We start from the raw sequence: 25,153 nt of genomic DNA, 5'->3' as shown, positions 1-25,153 counted from the left end.
AATTCAGACTTGATCAAGCTTAACTCAATGGACCCTGGACAAAGAATCCTGGTTTCCAGTTGCAGGTTAACACTGAAAAGTCATGACATCTTGGGCAAGTGACTCATCTCACTTTTAGACTTTGTTTCCTCACTGACAAAGAGGCTAGACATTTAAGACTCCTCCTCACAAAGCTACCATACAATTCTACACACTAAAACCATTACCTCCAGTAAATAAAATTTGAAGACCATTTCACAAATTTATGAGGGAAAGCAAAGGTCACATCACACCCAATTTTACGAAAAAAGAAACTAAAGCAGAAAAATATGAAAAAAAAATAAGTACATATACATACATACAAATTAGCAAGACACTAGAAAAGGCAGGCAAACAAAACATATCTTGACTATCTAATAAACTATAATGTCTTGTACACATAACAGGTACAAAATTCAAACAGTTTAGTCACAGAACGGAAAGCACTTAAAGCAAATGTCTCTATTATGGCCAATATAAAACTTGTGGCAAAAGGGAAAACACAATGAGCTGAAGACCGTGAGTCCTAAGTTTGGTCTGGCTCTGCCATAATTAGCTAGGATGACATTAAGAAGTTTTCAAGTACCTCTGTGCTTTAGTGTGACAGAGGTCAAGGGATGTCTGTAGCACATAACTGCTAAAGTTCCTTCCAGACCTAAACTATTATAAATCTATTTAGCTTCCAGACAAATTATCTACTGCTGGCTCATATTCCATTACAAGTAGGTTCCATCACATCAAATACCATCACAGAAAACAAAATCAGTATTACAAAACCAACTCTATAGCCCATCAAAAACCCAGGAAGAGTAATGACGGCCTGGTTAAAACAAACATCTTTTATGATGTGTGTATTACTAGAACCCCTGCACAACTGAGTTTATCCTCTGTAATGGAAATTCTATATCTGATAATATTATATGCTAACAATATTTGTGAGTAAAAGACAAAGATTTAAGGGATCTTAACTTCTATTATTCCCTCAATTAGCAATATTATCAACATTATCACTTACATATATGTATGCACATATGTATGCTATCATCACATCCCAAATGGCCTACTCCTAAACACAAAAGATCTAAGACTTCTGAAGAAAAAGTGTAACTAATCTATTCATTTGCAGCTTCACTCTTGAGCCTAGTGGTGGTTTGAAACATAATACATGAGGAAGATGCTCAGAAAATCTCCACGACAAAGCAATTTGGCAGTCATTTTTACGAGCAATAATCCTAAATATTTGATATAGAAGTTTAAGATTAGTTGCCAGGTTCCTTAATTCATTATATTTAACAAAATATTTTTAAAGAGAGATACAATACTTGGCTCATCCTGTTAAGGAGTTAAGTGCCTCAATACATGTTTAGAAAATAAAATAACGGTCAAGTTTTACACATGACAGTAATAAAACTTGAAAAATATTTTTTTAACTTCTAAGCAGAGGCCTTTATGTGGGTCCATTCTAGTGAACAATATATATACATGTCAATCTTATTAAAACACCCACCTCTTTGTAAAGCAAAATAAAAACATTAATTTTATAACCATAGCAAGTAAAAAAAACTGAAGAAAGAAAATTAACATTACTTTAGCATCTTATCCAGTCAGGTACTCTACACACTTCACCTCACTTACCCTCACACTGGTGATTCCATTATGGAATCCAACAGTACAGCCTCAGCATCATTCTCTGTGAGATTATCAATTTCATTTCAATACTATGCTTATAAAACAAACAAAACCAAGCATTTTGGGGGATCATTTGGATAACCATTTCCTAACTAAGCACTGCCACATGATTTCAGTGCTCTGGTTTTATTATGAAGGTGCTGCAGCTCTTGTCACACACTGCTTTAGATGTCATGGACTAATGTGGGCTATATAAACAATAGCATATTATTCAGCCTTATAAAGGAAAGCAAACTACAATACACGCTACAACCTGGATGAACCCTTAACCCATGGTAAGGAGAACAGCTAGTCACACCGACAAACACTGTATAGATTCTACTTCTCTGTGGTATCTAGGGTAGTCAAAGTTATAGAAAAAGAAAGCAGAATGGTGGGTGCTAGGGGATGGAGGATGGAGAACAAGGGAGTTATTAATAGGTTTAGAATTTCAGTTTTGCAAGATGGAAAGGCTCTGGGGATTGGATGCAAAACAAGGTGAATACACTTAACAGTACTGAACTATATGCTTAAAAATGGTTATTAAAGTGGTAAATTTTATGTTACATAACATATTCCACACACAAAAGAATGGGAGTGTGGGGGTTGGCACCATGCCTACACTGTGAGCTGCAAGTTTCATTTCAGCCAGAGTATCACTCACATGTTAATATTAACTAGAATTTTATTGTCTTTGTAATTTCATCCACGTTTAATTTTCAATTCTGCAGAACCCATAATCATAAGAGCTTGATAAAACATTATTACGACTACCATTTTAGAGATGCTTGTGGAAATAGGTTAACATCTCACAGCTGTAAGAAGAGATGAGATTAGCTAATAAATCAAGAATAACTGGAATTAAATTAAAATCCAAGCCTTGATTCCTGATCCCAGGCTTATACTCTAACTTACTACCTCTCAATTAAAAAAAAAAAAAAAATCTATATTCTGTACTTTGGAAAAAAGTTTTCAGGGAAGAGATCAATAAAAATTTGCAACACTTGCAACAGTTAATAAACATTTCCACATTAATCCTAGAACCAGCACACATTCAATAAACTTTTCCAACTTTTTTAAAACTTTGATACTCTAATTGGAGACTGGGATTTACTAAATAAAAACTTACTAGAAATATTTCGACAAAGTGAAATGATGGTTTCTCATTCCAATCCTTTTTAAGCCATATCCTTAGCTCCTTCAGCATCCTGCATGAGGTTTTGTAAAGTAGGCCAATTTCAAATAAAAGAATTATAATGCAGCATTTTCAAGTTTTAATAAATCTAAAAGCAGGTTATATAACTATATCTTGAACATACACATATTCTCCTTTTCTAGGTACACTTATAAACATGCATCCTTTCTTGAAAAAACACAAGATCCATCCAAGAACACTGATCAACAAGAAAACTTTTCATCTGAAACTATATTTCTCAGTGAATAAGACTGTACAATTTAAGAAACTTAAACATCTTAGAAAGCTTTGCAAACCTGGACAATGGTGGTCACCCAGCAAACAAAACACTAAAGGAGCACTGACTGATTCAAGGGCAGTCTACTCCACCTAAAGAGAGGTGGCTGAGTGCAGCCTGACTATGTTCTCAGCCCTAGTCTACACAGCATTTCAATTCAGGACATAACACAGGTGGTTACATTTCTTGGGCAACAGAATGTGAAATGTTAACTTATGCAACAAAGCAATCTTGGTCAAAAAAATACCTCAATGAGAAAAAGCTAACTGAAAATTAAGGTTCTATCTTTTATTTTAAAACAACTGTACCATTTTAGGATATAGGAGAATTGGTACAATGGCAACACAGGAAAGAAGTCTCCAATGACTAAGCTAAATGAAAGTCTCTTCCTTTTAAAAAATTTAGCTCTACCTCTCCTTCTCTCTCAAAACAGCCACTTCAGATGATCACAAGTATGGGGGTCAGAACAAGGTGGGGACAGCTCTGCTCCAAATCACACAGGTCAGAGTACGCACAACTTACTGATTCCACTTTATGATTCATATATGCAAGACCTTGACCAACTTCATTAGAGAAGTACAGTAAAAATCAAGGATGAATCCTCTGCAGACCCCAGGCCAAGTTATATTGGCTAATAAGCATTTACTAATGTTCAGTCATGTACAAAACACCAAAGGAAACAAATTAAGAAACTGTTTTGCTTTAATGAAGACAGATGGAGACATTTAAACCAGGGATTTTCAATTTTTTTTTAATAGCAGAACTCTCATTTTAAATGAACTCTTACAAGAAATCCCCAAAATACCAAGCAAGTAAAAGTAGTATTATGTAAGACATCTTTACTATGAAAGCTCAATTTGTAATATATACTTATTACTATTTTGCATTTCAGCACAGTACTGAAAAAAATCCTGATTCATACACATTAGGACTATTAACATTTGCAACCATTTAAAAGAAGTTTTATTCCAAGTCTGTGTAAAAATTACTTAACTGGACAAGCAAAAGGTAAACAGCATGTTTGCACCTTTTTTTTTTTTAACCTGGTTTTAGCAAACTTAAAAATACTGTAATTTTAAGACTGTAAAACTTTTAAGGAACTCTAGTTGATAAACAAATCCAAAACAACCAGCAGCTTTAATCAGGCTTCCAATAGCACTTAAGACTTATGATATTGGAGAGGAAACTTATTTAATCATGACTGTATCCTCAGTACCCATATTTTCAAGCATCTCACTTAAGAATTTAGTAAGGATTCCACAAATGATTGTTAACACTAAATGTATAATATGATACATCAGAAAAAAAGTTTCCTTCCAATCCCAAGAGTCTATGAGTCTGTGATCACAGCAAGGGTTGGCCAAATCCAGCCCTTCTATAAATGACGTTTTATCAGAACATAGCTGAGCAGCTACAACAGTGTGCGTGGCCCATAAAGCTCTGGACTTGCACAGGAAGTATGCCAATTCCTGAGCTACAATACAGCCAGAATGCCACTTTAGGAAACCCAAAACAAAATATTTGTTTTAAATATTTCTAATCCACCATTTCAGATATTGCTCAGAGAAGATAGCACAGGTTATGCTGCATAACACATGGACTCAAAATCTCAGTGACTGACAATGAAAGTTTATTTTTCACTCACACAACATATCCATCCTCTACTCCAAAATGACCATGGAGCTGTGGCTCCATGTCATGTTTACTCTGGAATCCGGGCTGACAGAGGGACCTTTTTCTGAAGCACAAACTGGCTTTTAAAGCTTGACTCCCAAAGTGATAGAATAGAATATACCATTTACGCTCACATTCTGTGAACATGGCCCACCCCAACTTCAACAAGTGGAGAAGTGTAATCTTCTCCCAGGGAGGGCAAGTAGATTTTGGTGGGGAAAAAACAAACAACACACAGTCCACCACACAGCGTAGCTAGAAAAATTTACCTAAGTAATCTGGCTTCCTTATTTTTGCAACCTATCTTATTAGCAGCATATGTCTTGAGCCTTTTTAAAAGCAAAAAAAAAAAAAAAAAAAAAAATCAAAGGCTCTCCTGTAATTTGTTTTCCAAGACAAATAATAAAGCTGAGAATTAACCTACTAAGAACACACCTAGAAAAAAAAGTTGGAAAATAGAATATACGGCACTCATAGTTCTATGCCCAAAGAGAACGCTAGGATATATTTGCTTCTAGCACTTTTTTCTGTGCTTTTCTTTAATGAGGATCATCCTCTACTTTTCATTTTATAGCCTACACTTTTCTCATTTACCAGAAAGTTTTCTGTTACTACAAATTATCCAGTTTACTTTGTTTTAAGCCACCTTGTAAATGTTATACTTTATAACTAAATTTTCATTCTTATACAATGCTTTGCTTTTAAACAAAACAATGTGATAAGATTATTTTTTACACAAACCTATACTGAGGGAATCATTTAGGTTTACTGCCTTAGAATGGACTCTTAGAAGAACTATTGAGTCAAAGGTTATAACATATTAAAGGCTCTTCATATATTTCATATACTGCCACTTTCCAAAGCCAGTCTACTATTATACTACTCTCACTCCAATAATGAATGGAGTGGTTATTTCGTCATCCATGCCTAAATTAGGTATAATCATGTAATAATTTTTAAAAATAAACGTTGCAAAAAACTAATCATGCATTTCTCTATTAGTGAAGTGGAACCTATTTTCATGTTTGTTATCCAGGTCTACTTCTTCAAATAGATCGTTTCTGAAATCTGCCTTTTAATCAACTGGAATCTTAAGTGTTTTATTTCCTATTATTTTGATGTATAAGATTTTTTCTAGTCATTCCCCTCTGATCTACGGAAAACTCCTTTGTAACTTAAAATATTTAATGTGGTGCTGAAATGCGAGATTGTTCTAAGTGTTCTATAAATATTAGCTCATTTAATTTATAACTATATATATAACATATCTAATTTACATATCAAATTTATATACATGAAATTTCTAAGGTACTCTCAACCACGTACCTATTCTTACACCAGTTATACAGTTTTAATTGCTTATAGCCTTCTACAATAGGTTTTGGGACATCAGAGCTAGTTCTCACTGTTCTTTTTCATCACTTAGTCCCACCTGCTTTTTAAAGGTAAACTATTGGGGAAAAAATAAAATGTAAACCAGATAATTTTCTGTAGCAGACTAGCCAGTGGCATATGGCACAAACGAGGATAAAAGTGTTGGGTGTGAAGAATAATAAAAGGATTTTTTTTTTTCCATTTACAAAAGTGAGGCTATGTTTATTTAGAGTCACAAGCAGTTGACTGACTCAGTGTAACTCAAACCCACAAGATGTATTTCAACTTCACTCCATTCTGAGTCCCAGGGCTGGGGCCCAGAATGGCAGGCGTGCTGCCTAGGGCCCATTCACAGGATTACAAGTGTCTCGCTGAGGGCAATCTGTGACTGTGAGATTGGCCAGGTAGGTCACCATCAGCAGGTCATTGATATTGCTGTTGAGCATGGTCTCATAGTCATCAGGAACTATCTTGGGTACTTGGTTAACCAGACTCATCAAGAAGCAGCCCACAGTATTGTCAGCTGACACCTTTCCAGACACTACATCTTCTGTGTCCTGCAACACTGTGCTTAGGACCTCCTGGATGCAAGCCAATGACCCTGCCACTTGCTGCAAGTCACTTGATAGTCCGATAATCCAGCTGGGACTAAAACAGGTCTTCGTGATCAGGTCAATACGAATGCATTCAGTGTCATAACACACATATTTCACTGTCAGAGGTGTGACCATCACCCCCAAAGTCCTCCCAGGGACACCTATTAAAGTGCTAACATAGGCCTTGATGTTCATGTGGGCATTCTGGAGGCTCATGTCCACAGTGAGGTGAATGGGGTTGGGGGCTGTAGTACTCATGGATCAGCAGAGTGCTCTGTGATGTCATGGCTTGCAGTGTACCAGCTCAGGATGAGCTCATTGGGAGAGACTTTCTTGTGCAATTCATAAATGTTCTTAGCAAATTCCATGTCAACAGTAAACTCATCTTCTGATTCATTGTGTGGTACTGAAAAGCAATTAGTGACTTCCACTGAGAGCTTGTCAACAGTTCCCAGCAGCACCCTCGTTGCACCGCTCATAGCTGTCCACAGTGGAGGCCAAAATGACCGGGTGCAGCCGGACCACACAGCTGCTGGGGAAGGGCCTGGTAGAGCAGGCCCAGCCAGCAACTGCACCAGGGTTTGCACTGGGACTGCCGCTGAGGCCGGGGTCTGGCCCAGAGCCATGGTCGTAGTCACCGCTGCCATGGGGTCTGGGGATGGAGCCAGCACTAGTGCTGAAATTGGAGCCGAGGCTGGGACTGAGGCTGGGGCTATAGCCGGTGCTGGGGCTGGAGTGGTGGGAGGAGCACTCGACGGTACTGCTGGTATGGTCATTTTGTCAAGAGATAAAAGGATTTCTAACACTGCAAAAACTCAAACTACTTAGTAGATGTCCTTACATAAAATAATGGGTGTTCCTTACACATGAAGGCACTCTAAGATATTAAGTATCTTCTGAATGAAATTTAAAATAAAATTGTATTCTACACTACTCCTACTGTGAATTTCATAGAACATTCTTTGAGGATATTCTGCATGCAACAAAATTTCAGGGTTCACTAAAACAAACCACAGTAACAGACAATGGAACACAGTAAAATTAAAAGGTACATATCAAACACAGGACACACTCTCTTTAGGCTTGAAGCTCTGCAAGTGAACTGCAGCAGAGCAAATGCCATCATGTTACACCAGAAGAGCCACGTGAAGACCGGTCCACATCTCCGGCATGGTTTACATATCGAGTTTTGCTCATCTGGTTAGAACGACGTCTATAAACAAGTTTTAAACCTTGTACAAAAGCTTTCCTTGATATATTTCTATTGAGAAAACATTCATTTTGTCACCATTTCATTCCACATATCCAATGAGCTTGATTAAATGTTAGCTATACTACATACATGGCAGAAAGAAGCCAGCCAAATGGCTGCTTGTCCCTTCTTTGGTCCTACAGCAGTAATATCCTTCGTTATTTCATTTGAGTCTCACAATCCTATAAATCAGAAAAGATAATATACCATAGTGACTGATGAGGAATTAGAGAAAATCAGGCGACCTGTCCATAACCACGGGCACTTGTGCTGCCTATCTTCTGACCTCTACCCACTGCTCTTCCTGCAACAGCTACGCTTCCTCTGGATGCCTTTCTTCCCTGCCTGCCTCAGACTTACCACACTTAACCAAAAGCCAGAATCAAACAAAAATGAGAAAGTTTCAAAGCCCTACAGGACATATTTTTGAATACCTAACAGGAACAAATATGCACTAGACACTGGCAAAATTACAGTGGGTGGCACAAGTTAATACAGTAACTCTCCCAAGTTGGAGGTTAAATTCCTACATCCCTGAGTTAAAAGATCAGAATTTTACAGGAATTGAAGGGGACATGTTTATATCTATAGAAAATAATTCCCAGAAGGCATCTGTTTCCGAAAAAATTAATTTGTCAGCATTAAATGTACTATTTTCCTAACTTGCCACATTCACATGCTCAGAAAACATGAATATAAGGTTATGTGGAATGTAAATCTATTACACTTGCATGGTCCTTTGTCCATTCTGCAAATCATGCCCAAGTATCTGCCCATCCACCTGCTTTTTCATCCACATCAGCAGTGCCAAAGTCACTGGGCCTGGTCTTCTACCCACATACTGAAAACAGTACAAAACAACCAGAATGCCTCTTTCTTTATCGACTGTCCCAGCCCCACTCCACAGAAGAGAGTAATTACATTTCACTAGATTGAAGCACTAGCTTACCTGGGGAGCCTTCCACCCACATACACATGCCCAGGACCTACCTCCTAGAGATTACAATTCAGTAAGCCTAGAATGTGGCTCATTTCTTAATTAAAAACTATAGATTCAGGAAGACTAAGTTTAATTAGCATACAAATAATAATGTTAATATTTTTATTTAAAATATTTTTACATTCTGATGTATGTCTATCCATTCTAATGAATGAAAACTATTACTCATTCATTCACCTAACATTTATTGAGCATCTTACAATGTGAATACCAGGCAAGGTTCAAGGCCCTTGGAATGCAGCAATGACAAGACTTATATCTGTGCTCCATGGAACTTCTACTTCACTGGGCAGACAGAACATAAGTCAGATAAATAATACCATTTCAGATACAAATAAATTCTATAAAGAGAAATAAAGCTGGATAGGGGTTAGAAAGCATCTGAAGGGCACCACACACCTATTTCAGATGAGATGGTCAAGGAAAATCTTTGGGAGGAGGCAACATATGAGCAGAGAGCTGAATGATGAAGACTTGGGGAAGGCAGAAGGAACAGCAAATTTAAGGTCTCATGGTATTGTCTGATCCATGTTTGGCTGGGGGCTACTACATGCAATGGGCTTTCTGACCTCAAAAAACTAAATATCGAAGTAAGACCTGCCAATACAAAGCTTGGATGTCAAAATAAATGTTTCTGGCAATAATGCTATGAAATTTAAAAATTATGGAATGGCTCAGACAGGGAAGGAGGCAAAATCTAATTTAACCTGGACCTTAATGGATGACTATAATTCCAGTTCACAGAAATGAGGGAAGGAACTTTTCATCAGAGGCAAAAGCACAAACAGAAGCACAGGAACTAAAAGTACAAAGACAAACCTAAATTATCAGATAAGCCTGTTGACCAAAATTAGAGAATGTTAAGGTGCAAATGTAGGTTACAATTAGGACAAGAATGCCTTTACCCAGTTTCATCTAGAAAACCCTATTTATCTAAGACCCAGCTAATAAAGGCAGTTTCTCTATGAAGGACACGCTAACTCTGGAAAGCAATTACTGACTGCTCTGCTATGTTGCCGCCCACATCTCTCTGGTCTGGTCTAACAAAATCAACATTCTTCGTCAACTGCCAACTCTGTTCACACAGTTCCTAACACACAAGCAGTGTACAAAATATATTTGTTCAATCAACTAGAGTAAAATGGGATGGAAGGTCCATAAATTAGAAAACTCAACACAGTAAAGATGTCAGTTCTCTCTGAATTGATCTAGGTTTAATATGATTCCTATCAAAATCCCAGCAAGTTCTATTTTGTCTGTGTCTATTTTGTGAAACAGACCCACCCAAACACGTCCTACTGATTTTTGACAGAAGTGCCAAAGTAATCGATGAAGGAAGAGACAGCTTTTTCAACCAATGGTGCTACACCAACTAGACATCCATAGGCCACACACACACAAAAATTAACTCAAAATGGATCATGTACTTAAATATAAAACATAAAACTATAAAATTTTTACAAGAAAAAAATCTTTCTGATCTAGTGCTATGCAGACTTTTGATGTGAAAACACAATCTATGAAAGGAAAGATGGACAAATAGGACCTCAACAAAACTAAAAACTTGCGCTGTACAAAAGACCATGTGAAGAGGTTAAAAGACAAACTATAGACTGGGAAAAATATTTGCAAATCAAATATCTGACAAAGAAATAGTACTTGGAATACATAAAGAACTCTAAAAACTCAACAGTAAAAAAAAAAACGAACAGCCCAATTAGAAAGTGGGCAAAAGACATGTACAGACATTTCACTGAAGAGGTTATACAAGTGGCAAACACATGAAAAGATGTTCAATATCATTAGTCATCAAGCAAATGAACATTAAAACTGCAATGAGATAGTACTATACATGTTAGAATACCTAAATTAATTAAAACACGAAACAAAAATGCTGATGAGGATGCTTGGCAACTGTTACAGAAAATAAAACCACAATAAGGTATCACTACACACTTACTAAATGTTTAAAATACACTAAATATTGACAGGGATGCAGAGAAACCAAATCACTCATATATTGCTAGTGAGAATGTCAAATAGTATAACTTGAGAAACAGTTTGGCAGTTTCTTAAAAAAGTTAAACATGTGACCACCATATGACCCATATGCACTCTTATGTACACAAATATTCACAGTTAAAACCAGGAAAAAACCCAGATGTTCTTAAGTGAGTGGTTAACAAACTGTGAAACACCCATACAATGGAATAATACAACTCAGCAATAAAAAGGAAAAAAACTACTGACACATACAACTTGGATGAATCTCCAGAGTATTATGCTGAGTTTAAAAAAAAAGCCAGTCCCAAAAGGTTATATACCATGCTCTTCTATTTATGTAACATTCTTGAAATGAAAAAATATAGAAGTGGAGCCCAGATCAATCACTGCCAGGGATAAGAGGGGCTGAGAGCAGAAGGGAAGCAGGTGTGGCTATGAAGGGCAGCACAAAGATCCTTGTGCTGTGGAAATGCCCAGTATTCCAACAGTACTGATGTCAATTCCCTAGCTGATACAGTACTACAGTTTGTGAGATGTTACCATTGGGAGACACTGGGCAAAAGGTTGGTGAGCTCTTTGGATTATTTCTTACAATTGCATGTGATTCTACAATTACATCAAAAAAGTTTTTAAATAAAAAAAAGAATAGAAGGCAAAGAAGTTTATCTTAGCAGGAAAAAGATGCTTTTGGAGGGGGAAAAAAAAAGAGAAAATAGGTTGACAGAGGCAGAGTATCCAAAAGGGGAGTGGGGAGGATCTTATCTCTGAGCACAAGTTCAATGCTAACCGGGTTAGAAGGAATGAGAGGTTATCAAAGAGAAAGAAGTTCAGATGGCAGAAGTGGGAGCTTTAAAAGAATCAAGAAAACTTGGAATGTTAGTTAAAGCCTGAGAGGAACATATTAAGAAATAACAATAAAACAGCATTCCCTACTTGTCTTACTGCATTTAAAGCACTTTTCTCCACTTGCTAATTCATTACACAGAGGTTGATTCTGTTTTGTCTATAAAGTTGCTAAGTGTTCACTAAAACAGAAAATTTTTCAAAAAAACTCTCCATAATTTGCATGTCCTTATGAAATTCTACATAGTGGAACTTCACTTGTAGAATTATAATGTAATCCTGATAATAATAAGAGTAAAAATTAATATCATTATCCTTATCCTAAGGAAAGGGATAGGGCTAATAATGGGTCCAAATAAAATAGGTTAAAAGAGAAAAAAAAAGTCTTTGAATACAGAAATTAGTGATAAAAGTAGAATTAGATTTCCAAATTCTCAACCATGATAGTGATTACTACCATACTCATTTTTTCTCCCTCAAAGGATCTCTTTTTCTTCCTCTTATGTGAATAAGGGTGCCCTTGTGAACTGGGAACTTCCATAACCAGCTAATGTGACGAGCAATGTTTATTTCTTTGTGTTAGGGTCTTTCATACTGCATCTCAGGCAGGTCTGTGGAGCATGACTGCTCCAGGATACCCAACAGAAGAGTTGCACACGACTCTTCCCAAAGTTGCAGTTCATTCTGAGATAACAGTCTTAGGCTAAATTTGCTGTCAGTGATGCCCGATAAAACTCAACCAGGCAAATGTATCATGGAACTAAAACTCAACTTTAATTTAACAAATATTTCCTGTGTGGGTTACACCTAGTCACTGTAGAAGAATCAAGGATACAATAGTAATGGAAATATGAAAACATAGCTCTTGCTCTTGTCTAACAGGCAACTACAGTAAGATCGTATAAATACCAAGATGCAGATAAATACAAGTATGGGAAGTCAGTTACACCAGTAGAAAGACAACTGATCAAAGGGAAGTGATATATTAACAGAGACCTTAAAGATAAGCAGGTATCAGCCAACTGAGAAGTTGAGAGGGAAAAATATAACAGAATGACACAAATATTTACAGCCATTTGCTTCAAAAAATAATACACTAACATGACCTTAAGAGGAGAGAAATCCTAAAGAGAATGAAGAGAAACTTAAGCAGTAAAATCTGATGGCCAATAGGCAAGTCATGACTGACTCTGCAGATGAGAAAAAGATAAAATCTGAGCTGGCTATGTCGAAGCCTTGGAGAGGCTGCTTGGTGCCAGTGAAAACAAGAGAGATTTAAGAAATAGAGGCACCTCCAAAAGTGGGCATGCAGACACGTCATGAAACAAGAAGTTCATGGTTGAAATTCTGTGTAAGACACAGATTAGGGACCTCCTCTCCCACTCATGAAGAAGACCGACTATCCTGTCCCTTCCAGATACTGGACTCAATGACAACAGGCATAGCAGAGGGAGAGAAGTGATATTGCGGATGGAAAAAAAAGGGGGGGAGATTGAATGAAATTCTAATTTCTAGACTGAGAATTCTGGCTCTTTCTTTCCCCCTTGGCAACTAAAGAGCTGGCAGCTAGGTTTATACCCTTCTCGAAGCAAGACTCTGGGAAATCTGACACACATACCACCCCCTCCTCCACCAGCTCAGAAGGACCCAAGGATAATTACAATGGGAGATTCACCAGTGAGGTCGCCTTACCAGATCCCGGATATTGAAGTTCACAGTTTACAAGCCCCACACATGTGTGATGAACTTCCAATCAGCTGTTTAAGCAAGGCCACTGCTGTTTTCCACTTTAACCTCATTTGACTTTTTAAACTATATATTTCAATAAAAGATGGAAAAATAAGTGAAGGAAGAATACTTAAAGCAAAGGATTTTATTTTTATCATTTTAATAAACAAGATAATTAAAAACAGGATTTAAAACAAATCACTGTTGATCCCAATAAAAGTACATGCCAAAATAGGATACCTATTTACTACTGAGTAAAAAGTACTCAACCTGTATATCCATTGACATAGATGGCAACTCCACTAAAAATCGCAGATGCAGTTCCCTCCTTCTGCAAAGCAGCATCTGATCGAAACTGTTCCTCCAATTTCTGGACCTTGGCAGCCATATACCCACCCTAGAATTAAAAAAAAAAGGTAAACTAATCACAAAAGTTATATTTTCTCCCCCACCCCCACCTTTTAAAAAAGCAATTTCAAAAAAAAAAAGTAATTTATATTTGAAAATAAACACACAGAGGACCTTATTCTGTGCTAGTGACCAAGGTATGATGGTGACACAAGGTACAATTATAAACGTAAATCATAGGAGAAGACAATAAAACAGTCAGGTCAAGGAGGACTTTTCTGTCAACTCGATTTTTAATAATTTTATCACATTCTTATAATAATAAGACTTACTTTAAAAAGAGGGGAAAGGTTAAGTCAAGTATAAGAAGTTTAATGCCATGAAATATTGTTCTTATCTATAAATTCAAGCAAAAGTTACACCAAAGTTTAAAACAATTAAAATTTGACAAGTGGTCAAAAAAGTATATTTTAAACTGGCTTCCACTATATTCTTTATATAGGAAACTTAAAAGTAATAATAACTTCAATTAAAATGAAGCAGTTCAACAAACTAGTACAATCCTCCATACATGTAGATAAGAACAGAATAAATGATTCAGTGGCTAACTACTGGATCTAATAAATCTATTTGATGGTAGTTTCATTTCATTTATAGAATTTTCATTCCATAAAATGAACATCAAAAAGAATATAAAAACATTATTTTTCCTACAGACCTTTATAAATCTATGATTCAACCACACTTTTCCTGAACATTGAAATAATTAAACTTAATTGATTTGAATTAATTTATCTTTATGGATAAAGAATTAACAATTAGATGTTTAAAATAAAGCTGTAGGTATGTAGAAGTGAAATATATTTTTTTTCAAAATGGAAATGAGTCCACTGTTTTTGATCAAATATTACATGCTCCCTATCAAAAACATTTTTCTAGAAAGCATAGGAAAATATAAAGAAGAAAATTTAAATTAGCTATGATCCCATTCACTGTTAACATTTTGGGATATTATTTTCAAAGTTTATTTCTATGTCCCAAGGCATAGTAGTTTTACAAAAACAGGATCATATATATATCAATATTCCTTTATAACACAACATTCTTTAAGTCAAGGCCATCTTGCCATGTTAAGAAATACAAAGCTAAGTGTTGCACAGTGTTCCACTGTACAGGGAAAATTTACTTGTCCAATTCCCTATTATTGGATATCAATGCTTTCCAATTTTTCAGTATTATTAGCAATGCTGCAATAAAATTATCATACAATTTTATACACACGAACATTTCAGGAGAAAATTTTGCAAGTTTAAGTGTTAAAGTCTGAACTTTCAATAAATTGTGAAAATTCAAGAGTTGGTGTCTAAAGTGATTTGCAACTTAGAAAATGTCTTACTAAAAGAAGAATGAGAAATACCTAGATAATTCAATATAATTATTTTTATTCTTTTAAAACACACCCATTTTTCCCAGCCATCATTTTCAGCTCGCCTCCTCCATCCACCTCGTCTCATGGTGGGGCTTCTGTATTAAGGGGAAAAAAAATGTCAATTTTATAACATAATGTATATGTCAATTAAAAAAATGAGAAAATAAATCAAATGTTCAATTGATAAAAGTTAAAAGTATAATACTGAGGAAACTTTTTCCAAAGCATATCATTCTACTGATTCACAAGGGAAATTTATTCCTAAAAATAAGTATAGACGTACTTCTACAGTTAAGTATCAGGTTTAAATTATAACCATTTTCAAATTTTAACAGGAAGGACTTTTATGCATTCCTGAGTACCAATCCTAACACCCACTTACATTAAAAAAAAAAAAAAAATTCGCCAAATCAGACAAACATGGGTTGTGCTTGTTAACAATTAGTGTTAACAGAACCTAAGAAAACATATTCCTTCATGACCTAACCTACAATATAAATTGGCTCTTAAACTCTGTCTCCGCTATTACATGCTGGACACATAAGAGTACATTCATAGTGTAATTCACCTATTACACAAAAAGCCCTAAAAGAAGTAAATTAAAATGATGCATCTAATGGACGTGATGCAGTACTATTATCACTGACAATAAACTAGTAAATATGGCATTTTCCTTAAGGCAACACTTGACCAACTGTACAATAAAAACCACCAAAATGACCAAATGATAGCTCATGTCAAGTGTCAGCTGCCTTAGTGGCTAGCAAGGTATAAATCAACTCAAATCAAAACCTAAGTCTAACTCAAATGGCTACATCGTGAGACGTGACTGCATTATCCTTCACAAAATCAACACGATCTCCATTTAGGTATTTTTCTTCTAGTAACTATATATAGGTTAATATCAAATAGTTACCATATATCACTGGAGAAGACTTATACATTATCTAAGTCAGTTTTGATATGGTTTATAAAAATGTTATTGAATAACACCTTAAAACATGACACTTTATCCACACACACCAGCAGATATTATCTTTCAAATATTTCTATTCTTGGTATATTGTGGGATTTATAGGCGTTTAAATCCTATAATTTCTCCCTGATGACATTTATACTAACTATGAATTTTTCCGTTTACTCATAAAAGGTGCCTAAAACATATGCAGAGATATACTCAATGAGAAATCCAACAGAGACAAGGGGCATGTGCAATGGGCTCAGAGAAAAGAGGCAAAGTGATTCACTTTGATCAGGTGTTGTGGGTGCTGAGGGAGAGAAGAGGCCTGTGTTTTGAAATTCAACAATGGCAGGAGCATGGCTACCAAATGTACATCATGAGTCCCAGAACTGCCTTAATTTGCTCTGATAACTACTGCTTTTTTCAAGAGGCTTTGTCCAGTCCCTCACGACTTCTCTCCTTGACTTAAGGGAGTCCGGGAAATGTGTTAACACATAGATCTTGATTTCATATAAACTGAATCCATACATCTATTCTAAGAAGTGAAGAGTTTGAGAATTCAGGCCATTATAGGTGAAGGATGCACACTCACAAAAATTAAATACAACAATTAATCTGCTAAATGAAGTAAATTAAAGAACAAACTATATTTTAAAGGTTTAATTCATTTGCCCAATCATTTAAGAGCCTCACTTAAGATCTATGGGGTATTTACTGGGAAAGGACAACACAAAATCCTTATCAATGGTTTAATGAGGGTAGACAAGTACGAAACAAAGTTGTAATAAGTAAAAAACCATAAAACAGATTTTAAAGATCCTTTCCCTATTCCAAAGAAAGCTATCTCATACAAATGTTTAAAGCTCTAAAACATAAAAGGAATGAAAGACTGAAATAGTAATTTCATCATTTCCACTAATTTGAGCCATGTACAACAAACTCTGGTCAAGGATTCAAATAATATGCCCCCAAAAAAGAGGGAAAGGAAACAAACATTTTTCATTTTACACATTCAAATTCTACTTTTCAAAAGATCCTATAACAAATAGTAAACTAGATAATTTGGACCCACCTTCCCGCTGAGGAACAGAAAAGCCACACAAAACATTGTTTTTAAAAAATTGCCTCAAGGCACAGACGGCCTAGCAAATAATGAAGACTTTTACTGGGACAAGATTTATAGGTGACACCTACCACCACCCATGCCCTACCTCTCCTCGCCAAACTGGGACAGCTTTCCCCTCTAAGGGCATTTGGCAATTCTAAAAGAGTGGCTGAGAGGCTGGGCAATGTTTTTGACAAAGTGCTAAGGGAACAGAAGTTGGATTTCAAGGGTCTTCCAAGGATATAAATCTGCACACTTGGGATGAGGACCCTAGGAGTAAAAGTAAACTGAAAGTAGGCAGACCAAGCTTTGCAGAACATGTATCTTGCCTTAGACTATTTCGATTTCTGTAAGCAGATTTAGGTGATCCTGGACAGCCAATGCTTGGAACATCTGGTGAAGCAAATGTAAATCCTCAATGGAGGATGACAACAATCCCTGAACTCCACATACTTCCATGAACAATTCTGCAAACATAATGTCTCGCCTGCAAATAAAAACTAGGCACACAAAGAAGATCATGAGTTAGAGCCAACAGAAACAAAGAATAAATAGACGTACGTGGACTGCAGATACTGAACTTAACACAGACTTTAAAGTAAGTATGCTTACTATGTTCAAGGAGATAACAGGCAAGTACTGGAATACTGGTAAAGAATTGGAAAATACATAAAATAAGTAAATGGTAACTCTAAAATTGAAAGATACAATACCATAAAGAGGTAAGAGCACGTGAACAGATAAGAGCAAATAAAGAACAGCTAAAAATAAGTCAGAAGTATCCAGAAAAAGCAGTGGCACAGAAGAATAGAGAATATGGGAAGGAAAGAGATACAGAGGATACTTGAGCAGGTCTAACAAGTGAATATGAGGAGGAGTGGGGATGAGGAGAAAAAAAGAAGTTATATTTGGAGAAATTATGACTAAAATATTCTAAAACTAATTAAAGATACCAAGCCACAAATGCAAAAAGTCCAATGAACCCAAAGCAGGAAAAAATAGAAATCTTTATGTATATATATATAAGTATGGAAAACTAAAGACAGAAAAAAACATTAAAAGCTGTCATGAGTAGAGAGAACAGAGAAATTCCACTCGAAATACTCCAAGGTGCAGAAATTAGACAGCTATTTTTCAACAGAACCAACAGAGCTAGAAGACAACAGTGCTGAAAGAAAATAATTACTAACTTAAAATTCTATACCCAGGAAAAAACTCAGTTACAAAAGAGGAAATAAAGGCATTTCAGGCAAATAAAAACAGAAGCTAATGACACCAGCAAACCTGCACTAAAGGAAATCCTAAAGGACGTCCCTCAGGTGGAAGGAAAACTCTCCTACAAGGAAGGTCAAAACTACAGGGAAAAGACACAGCAAGGAAAACAGTAAATATCTGGGTACATCAGTGTAAGATACTGACTGAATAAAAATACCATAATGACAATCAGTTACAGTCTGTTGCATAATATACAGCATAAGTGAGTCAAAGGATTATGAAAAAAGACTAAGGGGAACTGTTTCTAGTCTAGGCTTGACCATTAACTGGTTTCACTGACCAGTAAACATTCACCTCAGGGTCTCAGTCACCACATTATCCGGGTCTCTAACTGTAACTCTAAAAGGTAGACTTCTGTCAACTTAAATAAAGAGGTAAACTAAGGAAGCTTGCATGGGTTTATTTGGGAATAGCAGAGGAACTGCATACTGTAGCAAGCCACAGTGAGTTCACTGAGGGTTTTGGGGTGGGGGGACAGGGAGCTGTATTTAGGGGCAAGGAGTGGGTGTCTAGCCAGAGTCCAAGCAGCAGGTTTACTGGCATGAAAATGGGAGGGATTCTTGGTCAGGAGAGAAATCTCGGATCTCGGTCTTCTGTAAATCAGGCATTTATAGGAAATCAATCTTTCAGTTCTTAAGTTTGTTCTTCTGAGGGTACACACGTGAGGTTCTCCGTTTCATACCCTCCAGTTCCATTTCAGATTGAAATCTTTTCACAGTTCCCTTTGGTGCACTACACAAGACTTTGGTGCTCTACACAAGACACACTCAAGACCTATTTCTGGAAACTAAATGTAAAAAATTAAAACTACTATATCCATATTTAGTAATGTACTTCAATTTCAGAAATTTGATTATATAACAATGCTGATGGTCTACTTTATGCTGACTCCCTTTCCTTATACCTGAAAGATTCGAGGCAACTTGTCCTACCAAATTCATTTAAATAATCTATATATAGACTGAGATGGCCTATGACAACAAATTAGGGGTAAAAACCTAACTGTGGATCTAGCCTTTATTGAACACTAGGAGTAGCAACTTATCAACCCTGTCACTGTTGCGTGACATCAACTGTGTAACTTTCTTTTTTCAGAGGACAGATGCCAGATAGTTCAGTAGATAGCTATAGATTATACTTCATGGCATAGATAATTACAGCATCTAAGAAATAATTTAGAGCCCATGTATAAGAGGCACCACATTAGACTACCTACGGATCGAAGTCAATAGAATATGACTAGTGTGTAAAGTGCCATACTATACGAGGCACTACTAAGACCGACAGGCTTTTCTGTATGAGTTCTAAAATTATGTGATCTAAAAAACAAATGAGCACTAATCAAGGAAATACTAGCCCTACAAATAACTTTAAGGGAAAGATTTTAGGCAGGAAGAGTAGGGGGGAAAAAAACCAATCAACCCTAGAGCATAAAGCAAACTAAACAACCTGTAATGCTGGCCAAGAGCAGTAACAGACCAACCTGCATGCAGCAAAGCTACCTGACAACGTGAACTGTGTGGCCAAATAAAAGGGAGACGCAGGTGATGGATGTAAACGATAAGCAGATTTAGAACACACTGTGCGCTGACATGTACACAGCACCAAAGACTGTTCACACATCATTCACTTTGGTTAGACCTAATTCACCTCCTTTCTGAATGGAATATGAATATGTTGTACAGATAGAATTGTCACTCGCCCTGTATGTGACAGGAAGTCGATAGATGCTTGTTGAAGAAAGAAAATGAATTTACATATAAAGCATGGTAACAACAGTAGTATGTCCCAAGTACAGTATATCCCAATATCTCAATATTCAAAACTCTACCTTGCATATTTAGTTTACTCTTATCTACTTTTTATTTCTCGTATTTTAAAACAGTTTTCTAAGTATTATTCACAACAGAATTCTGCGCTGATTAATAGATAGCAATATGATAGACACTCTCTCCCCAAAAAGTAGCATACACACAAGATCAGCAAATGATACATGCTTTTGGTACTAACAAGAACCACACAACTGGTGGGATTAAGTGTAAATCATTCAGTGGGTTCTAGAGACTACAGTGCTCCTTGGTAGCGTGAAATCAAGACATAAAACTCTATTCTTGAAAACTAGTTTGCCATAAAGCAAAACCTTGCTTCTGCTAACGAGTAAGGATCCTTGAAAAAGGGGCTTTACTGATGCCTCTGACACCAAGGGGCAAGTCCTCCATTTCTAGAAGAAAACAAGGGAAAAGCTTCATGACTTTGGCTTCAGTAACGATTCATTAGATACATCAAAAGCACAAGCAACAAAAGGAAAAACAGATAAATTAGACTACATCGAAATCAAAACTATGCAACAAAAGGACACAATTAACTAAGTTAAAAAGCAACCCACAGAATGGGAAAAAATGTGTGAAAACCATCTATCTGGTAAGGGATTAGTATGCAGAATATATAAAGAACTCCTACAACAATAAAAAAAACAAATAACCCAATTTAAAAATAGACAGAGGATCTGAATAGCCATTTCTCTAAAGATAAACAAATGGCTAACATTGCTAATCATTACAGAAAATACATGGAAACCACAATGAGATACCACCTCACACCCATTAGGATGGCTACTATGGAGAAAACAGAAAATACCTAGCATTGGAGAGGACGTGAAGAAATTGGAACCCTCGTCCACTGCTGGTGGAAATGTAAAATGGTGTAGCCACTATGGAAAACATTACGGCAGTTCCTTAAAAAATTAAAAATAGAATTACCATATGATCCCATAATTCCACTTCTGGGTATATGTCCAAAAGAATTGAAAACAAAGTCTAAAAGAGGTATTTTTCACCCATGTTAACAGCAGCATTGCTCACCACAGCCAAAAGGTGGAAGCAACCCAAGTGTTCAGTGATAGATGAAAGGATGAGCAAAATGTAGTATGTACATACAATGGTATATTTTCAGCCTTAAAAAAGAAGGAAATTCTGAAAGATTCGCAACAAGGATGAACCTCGAGGACATCACGCTAAGTGAAAGAAGCCAGTCACAAAAACACAAATGCTGTAAGACTCTACATATATTAGGTACCTAGAACAGTCAAATCCATAGATAGAGAAAACAGAGTGGTGGTTGCCAGGGGTTGGGGAAGGGGGAACTAGTGAGTTGTTTAAGAGGCAGAGTTTCAGTTTTGCAAGACAAAAGAGCTCTGGAGATTGGCTGCAAAACAAAGTGAACATACTTAACACTGCTAACCTGTATGTACACTTAAAAATCATTAAAATGGTATATTTTATGTTTACAGGTATTTTACCACAATTAAAAATCTTTAAAATAAAACACTTAAAAAAAAGCAAAGAAAATTAAAAAAAAAAAAAAAAGACTTCAGACACTGGAAACACTCTGCAGCCTGCTGGGATCACAAAGACTGACTGGCAACCTACAGGAAAGGACCAGTAGATGTTCAGCTGGAGTACAAAACTGGGAAAGGGGCCATTTCCCCACAAAGCCTGTATGGCAGCAGCTAGAATTTTCTTGGAGGAAAGGGCAATGGGAGGCCAAGTACTGTCCTTACGATTGACGAAGTAAATGAAGCACTGGCACAGTTGCTAATGAGGTTGACAATGCCTGCTCCAATGCGCTCTTATTTGTCCTTAAACAGAAAGGCTTTAACACAAGATAAACAGATTTTTAAGTGACATTTAGGTACGATAATACAGGTGGTTTTGAGGTTTTGTTTCAAAGCAACCAGAGACCATCACTGTTTAAGGCTACAGTTGTCACACTGCTGAAGTTCTAAGGGCACAAGAGAGATTCTTGAACTTCATAACCCAGAGAAGTAGAATCTTCTTCCAGCCCCACCCCATACACTGCAGTCAGGTTTTGACTTCGAAGAGACCCTCACCAAGCTATTTAAAACAAAAAATCAGACACCCAGGTGAAGGGAATTAAGTCCTTCTAACAGTTTCCAAGAAGCACAACTACTGGCTCTAGTCTCACATACATACTCACTTTTAGTGATTTGAAATCAAGATGACAGTTTATTTTAACCTGGTTTTTCCATCTTTGGTATGTTGAAACATTTTCCTATTACCAATTTTGTTCTGCTTCAATGAAACAATTCCTATACTATATTAGATATCATCTCAACAATACCAAAACAAAAAAACAAAACAAAAAAACCACATAGCATTCAAAGAACTTTAATCTGCCAAATAAAACTGGCTATAATATACACAGCACTTTAAACAAGTTATAGGCTTCGATTCATAAGCCTTTTCTAGAAGTGAATCCGGTCTTTCCATCTTCCCTTGAGACATTCTCTATTATCTTCCCAATTACTGATTTGTGTTTATACACTGCTTTGTTGTGCTGTCATTCTTGCTAGGTGTATCTTTGAAAAAATTGTTTTTCCTGCTCTATTTATAAAAGCAATACATATTCATTGTACAAAACTAAGAAAATACAGGAAACGAAAAAGAGAAAACGACCCATATTCCCACCATCTCTTTAAAAAATGCACCTGTTGACTGATACTTTATATTTCCTTCCTTTCAGTATTGATTTTAACATTTAAAATTAAATTCTTTAAACACATCACTAGTAATATCTCACATTTCCATAGTACTTTTATTTTTCAAAGCGGTCTTTACATCAATTTATCTTTACAACACATCTGTGGAGCAGGTAGGCCAAGTACTAGCTATTTTGCACACAGATGCCTTCTAAGGCAGAAAGGCAAAATAAAATGCTTGATAAGGCTGCACTGCTGGTTTGTGGTATAAAATCACACTTATCTTTTACAAAACTATGTCTCAAAATCTTCAAGGGAGAAATCAACAATGCTACAATACAATAAACTGCTGAAAAGTGAGGAAGAACACTAGCCTAATACAATTCAACTAAACAGATGCATCTTCACTGGGGAACCAAGCATCTGTCCGCATTAGACACAGCAGCAGCCATGTGACAGAAAAATTAAGGAGGAAATACGGTCCTACAAATAGGTTCCATCTAGAACCCCACGGGAAGCAGTCCATGTTCATGAGAGTAGAGACAAAGTAACAGTACCAATTTTGTTACTAACTGGTTCTCTGACCTTAAGCAAGTCACAAGCAGTCAGATCTCAGTTCCCTCATTTGCGGATAGAGTTAAAATGGACACATTCTAGTCTCTTGCAGTTTTTAAAATGTATAAAAGGTTTTTAAGATGAAAAACATACATATTATGCAACTGTCTATACTTCCAAAAAACAAGATGTGCCTATCCAAAGATGTAGCTGTACAGTAAAAGATTAACCTTACTCAGAGAGGTCTAGCCTTTGCCCTTTGTTTCTGGGAGGTGATCTCTAGGCCCTTGGAATGTCCTGCCTGATTAATGTCTTTGTTTATCTAGGAGCCAGGAGACACTGGGATGGTCTAACAATGTGATTTAAGGTGGAATTTCCCTGCCATACACTATCAATCTACCTGAGGAGCTGGAGACAAAAGGCCAACTACATGAGCAGTCAACCACAGCTGTATGACCAGATTCCAATAAAACCTCTGGACACTAACTAAGCCTTGAGCTTTTCTGGTTGGCAATTCTTTGTGCACCTTGTCACTCATTATTGCTGTAAGTGAGTGCTGTACCAGACTCCAGTGGGAGGGGACAACTGAGTCCATACATGGAACCCACCTGTGTGTCCCATGCACCTTTTCCTTTCGTTGATTTTAGTCTGTATCCTTTCAATGCAATAAATTGTAATCATGAATACAACAGCTTTCGCGAGTTTTGAGTCCTTCTAGTTAATTACTAAACTTGAGGGCAGTCTTGAGGATCCCCAAACTTGCAGTTGGTGTCAGAAGTGAGGATGGTTTTGGAACTTCTACACTGTGGAGTGGCAAAATGACAACTGCCCTCCAATACCCATTCTCCCTTTCTTTTGGTAATAAAACGGCTCTCCTGCTCCCTCCTGGTAGGAAGAAGGGCTGCCAGCCAGACCACGTCTCCCAGGCTGAGTTAGATCAGGAGCACCCAAGGGCAAAGCGATGTGCGGAAGATCAGTTCCTTGTTCTTAAAGGAGGTTGTTCGCTTCTTTGTCCGGAATGCAGTTGAGAGGTAATCTGGTTTCACCCATGAGAACGATGACAATACGCTAGGGGACAGGTAAACAAACAGAAGGAGATTGGAACCCTAAATGACCTAAAAAAGGGGGGGCAGTCACTCATCCACTGTGGACTGCATGCCTACTATTACAGGAGAAGCTTCATTATTTTTTGAATCACTGTGTTCTGAAGTCTCATTACAGCAGCTTAGTCTATACCCTAAAGAATACAGGTACATTTCAGCATTTTAATATTATGATTTAGTCAATACTTAAAACACACACACACAGAGATAAAAAGAGAGACAAACAATAAGATGTATAAGAAAAACATCT

The 25,153-nt window shown here is 36.6% G+C and overlaps 1 protein-coding gene and 1 pseudogene across 13 annotated transcripts in view; both read right to left on the bottom strand.

Moving 5' to 3' along the window:
• REV1 (REV1, DNA directed polymerase) overlaps positions 1-24,910 on the bottom strand; it is a 74,434-nt gene extending 49,524 nt beyond the window's left edge. For 3 of the 13 annotated variants that reach the window (XM_025049793.1, XM_025049791.1, XM_025049795.1), the window contains exon 1: positions 13,594-13,703. Coding sequence is in view for 5 of the 13 variants with exons in the window: in XM_025049787.1 (XP_024905555.1) it covers positions 13,900-14,026; positions 15,438-15,491 (181 nt within the window). In the remaining 8 variants the exon portion in view is untranslated. Of the gene's footprint in view, positions 1-13,593; positions 13,713-13,899; positions 14,027-15,437; positions 15,504-17,801; positions 17,946-24,408 lie in introns of those variants that run through there. The other 10 variants (XM_025049786.1, XM_025049788.1, XM_025049789.1 and 7 more) reach the window with 7 other exon arrangements.
• On the bottom strand, positions 6,406-13,691 carry LOC102893431 (annotated as a pseudogene).
• Positions 24,911-25,153: the final 243 nt, after the last annotated feature.

This window comes from Pteropus alecto, unplaced genomic scaffold (assembly GCF_000325575.1).
Source record: "Pteropus alecto unplaced genomic scaffold, ASM32557v1 scaffold186, whole genome shotgun sequence".
Classification (NCBI taxonomy): Eukaryota; Metazoa; Chordata; class Mammalia; order Chiroptera; family Pteropodidae; genus Pteropus; species Pteropus alecto.
Note: the sequence above shows the minus strand (reverse complement) of the source record. Positions and strands in the feature narration are given on the sequence as shown.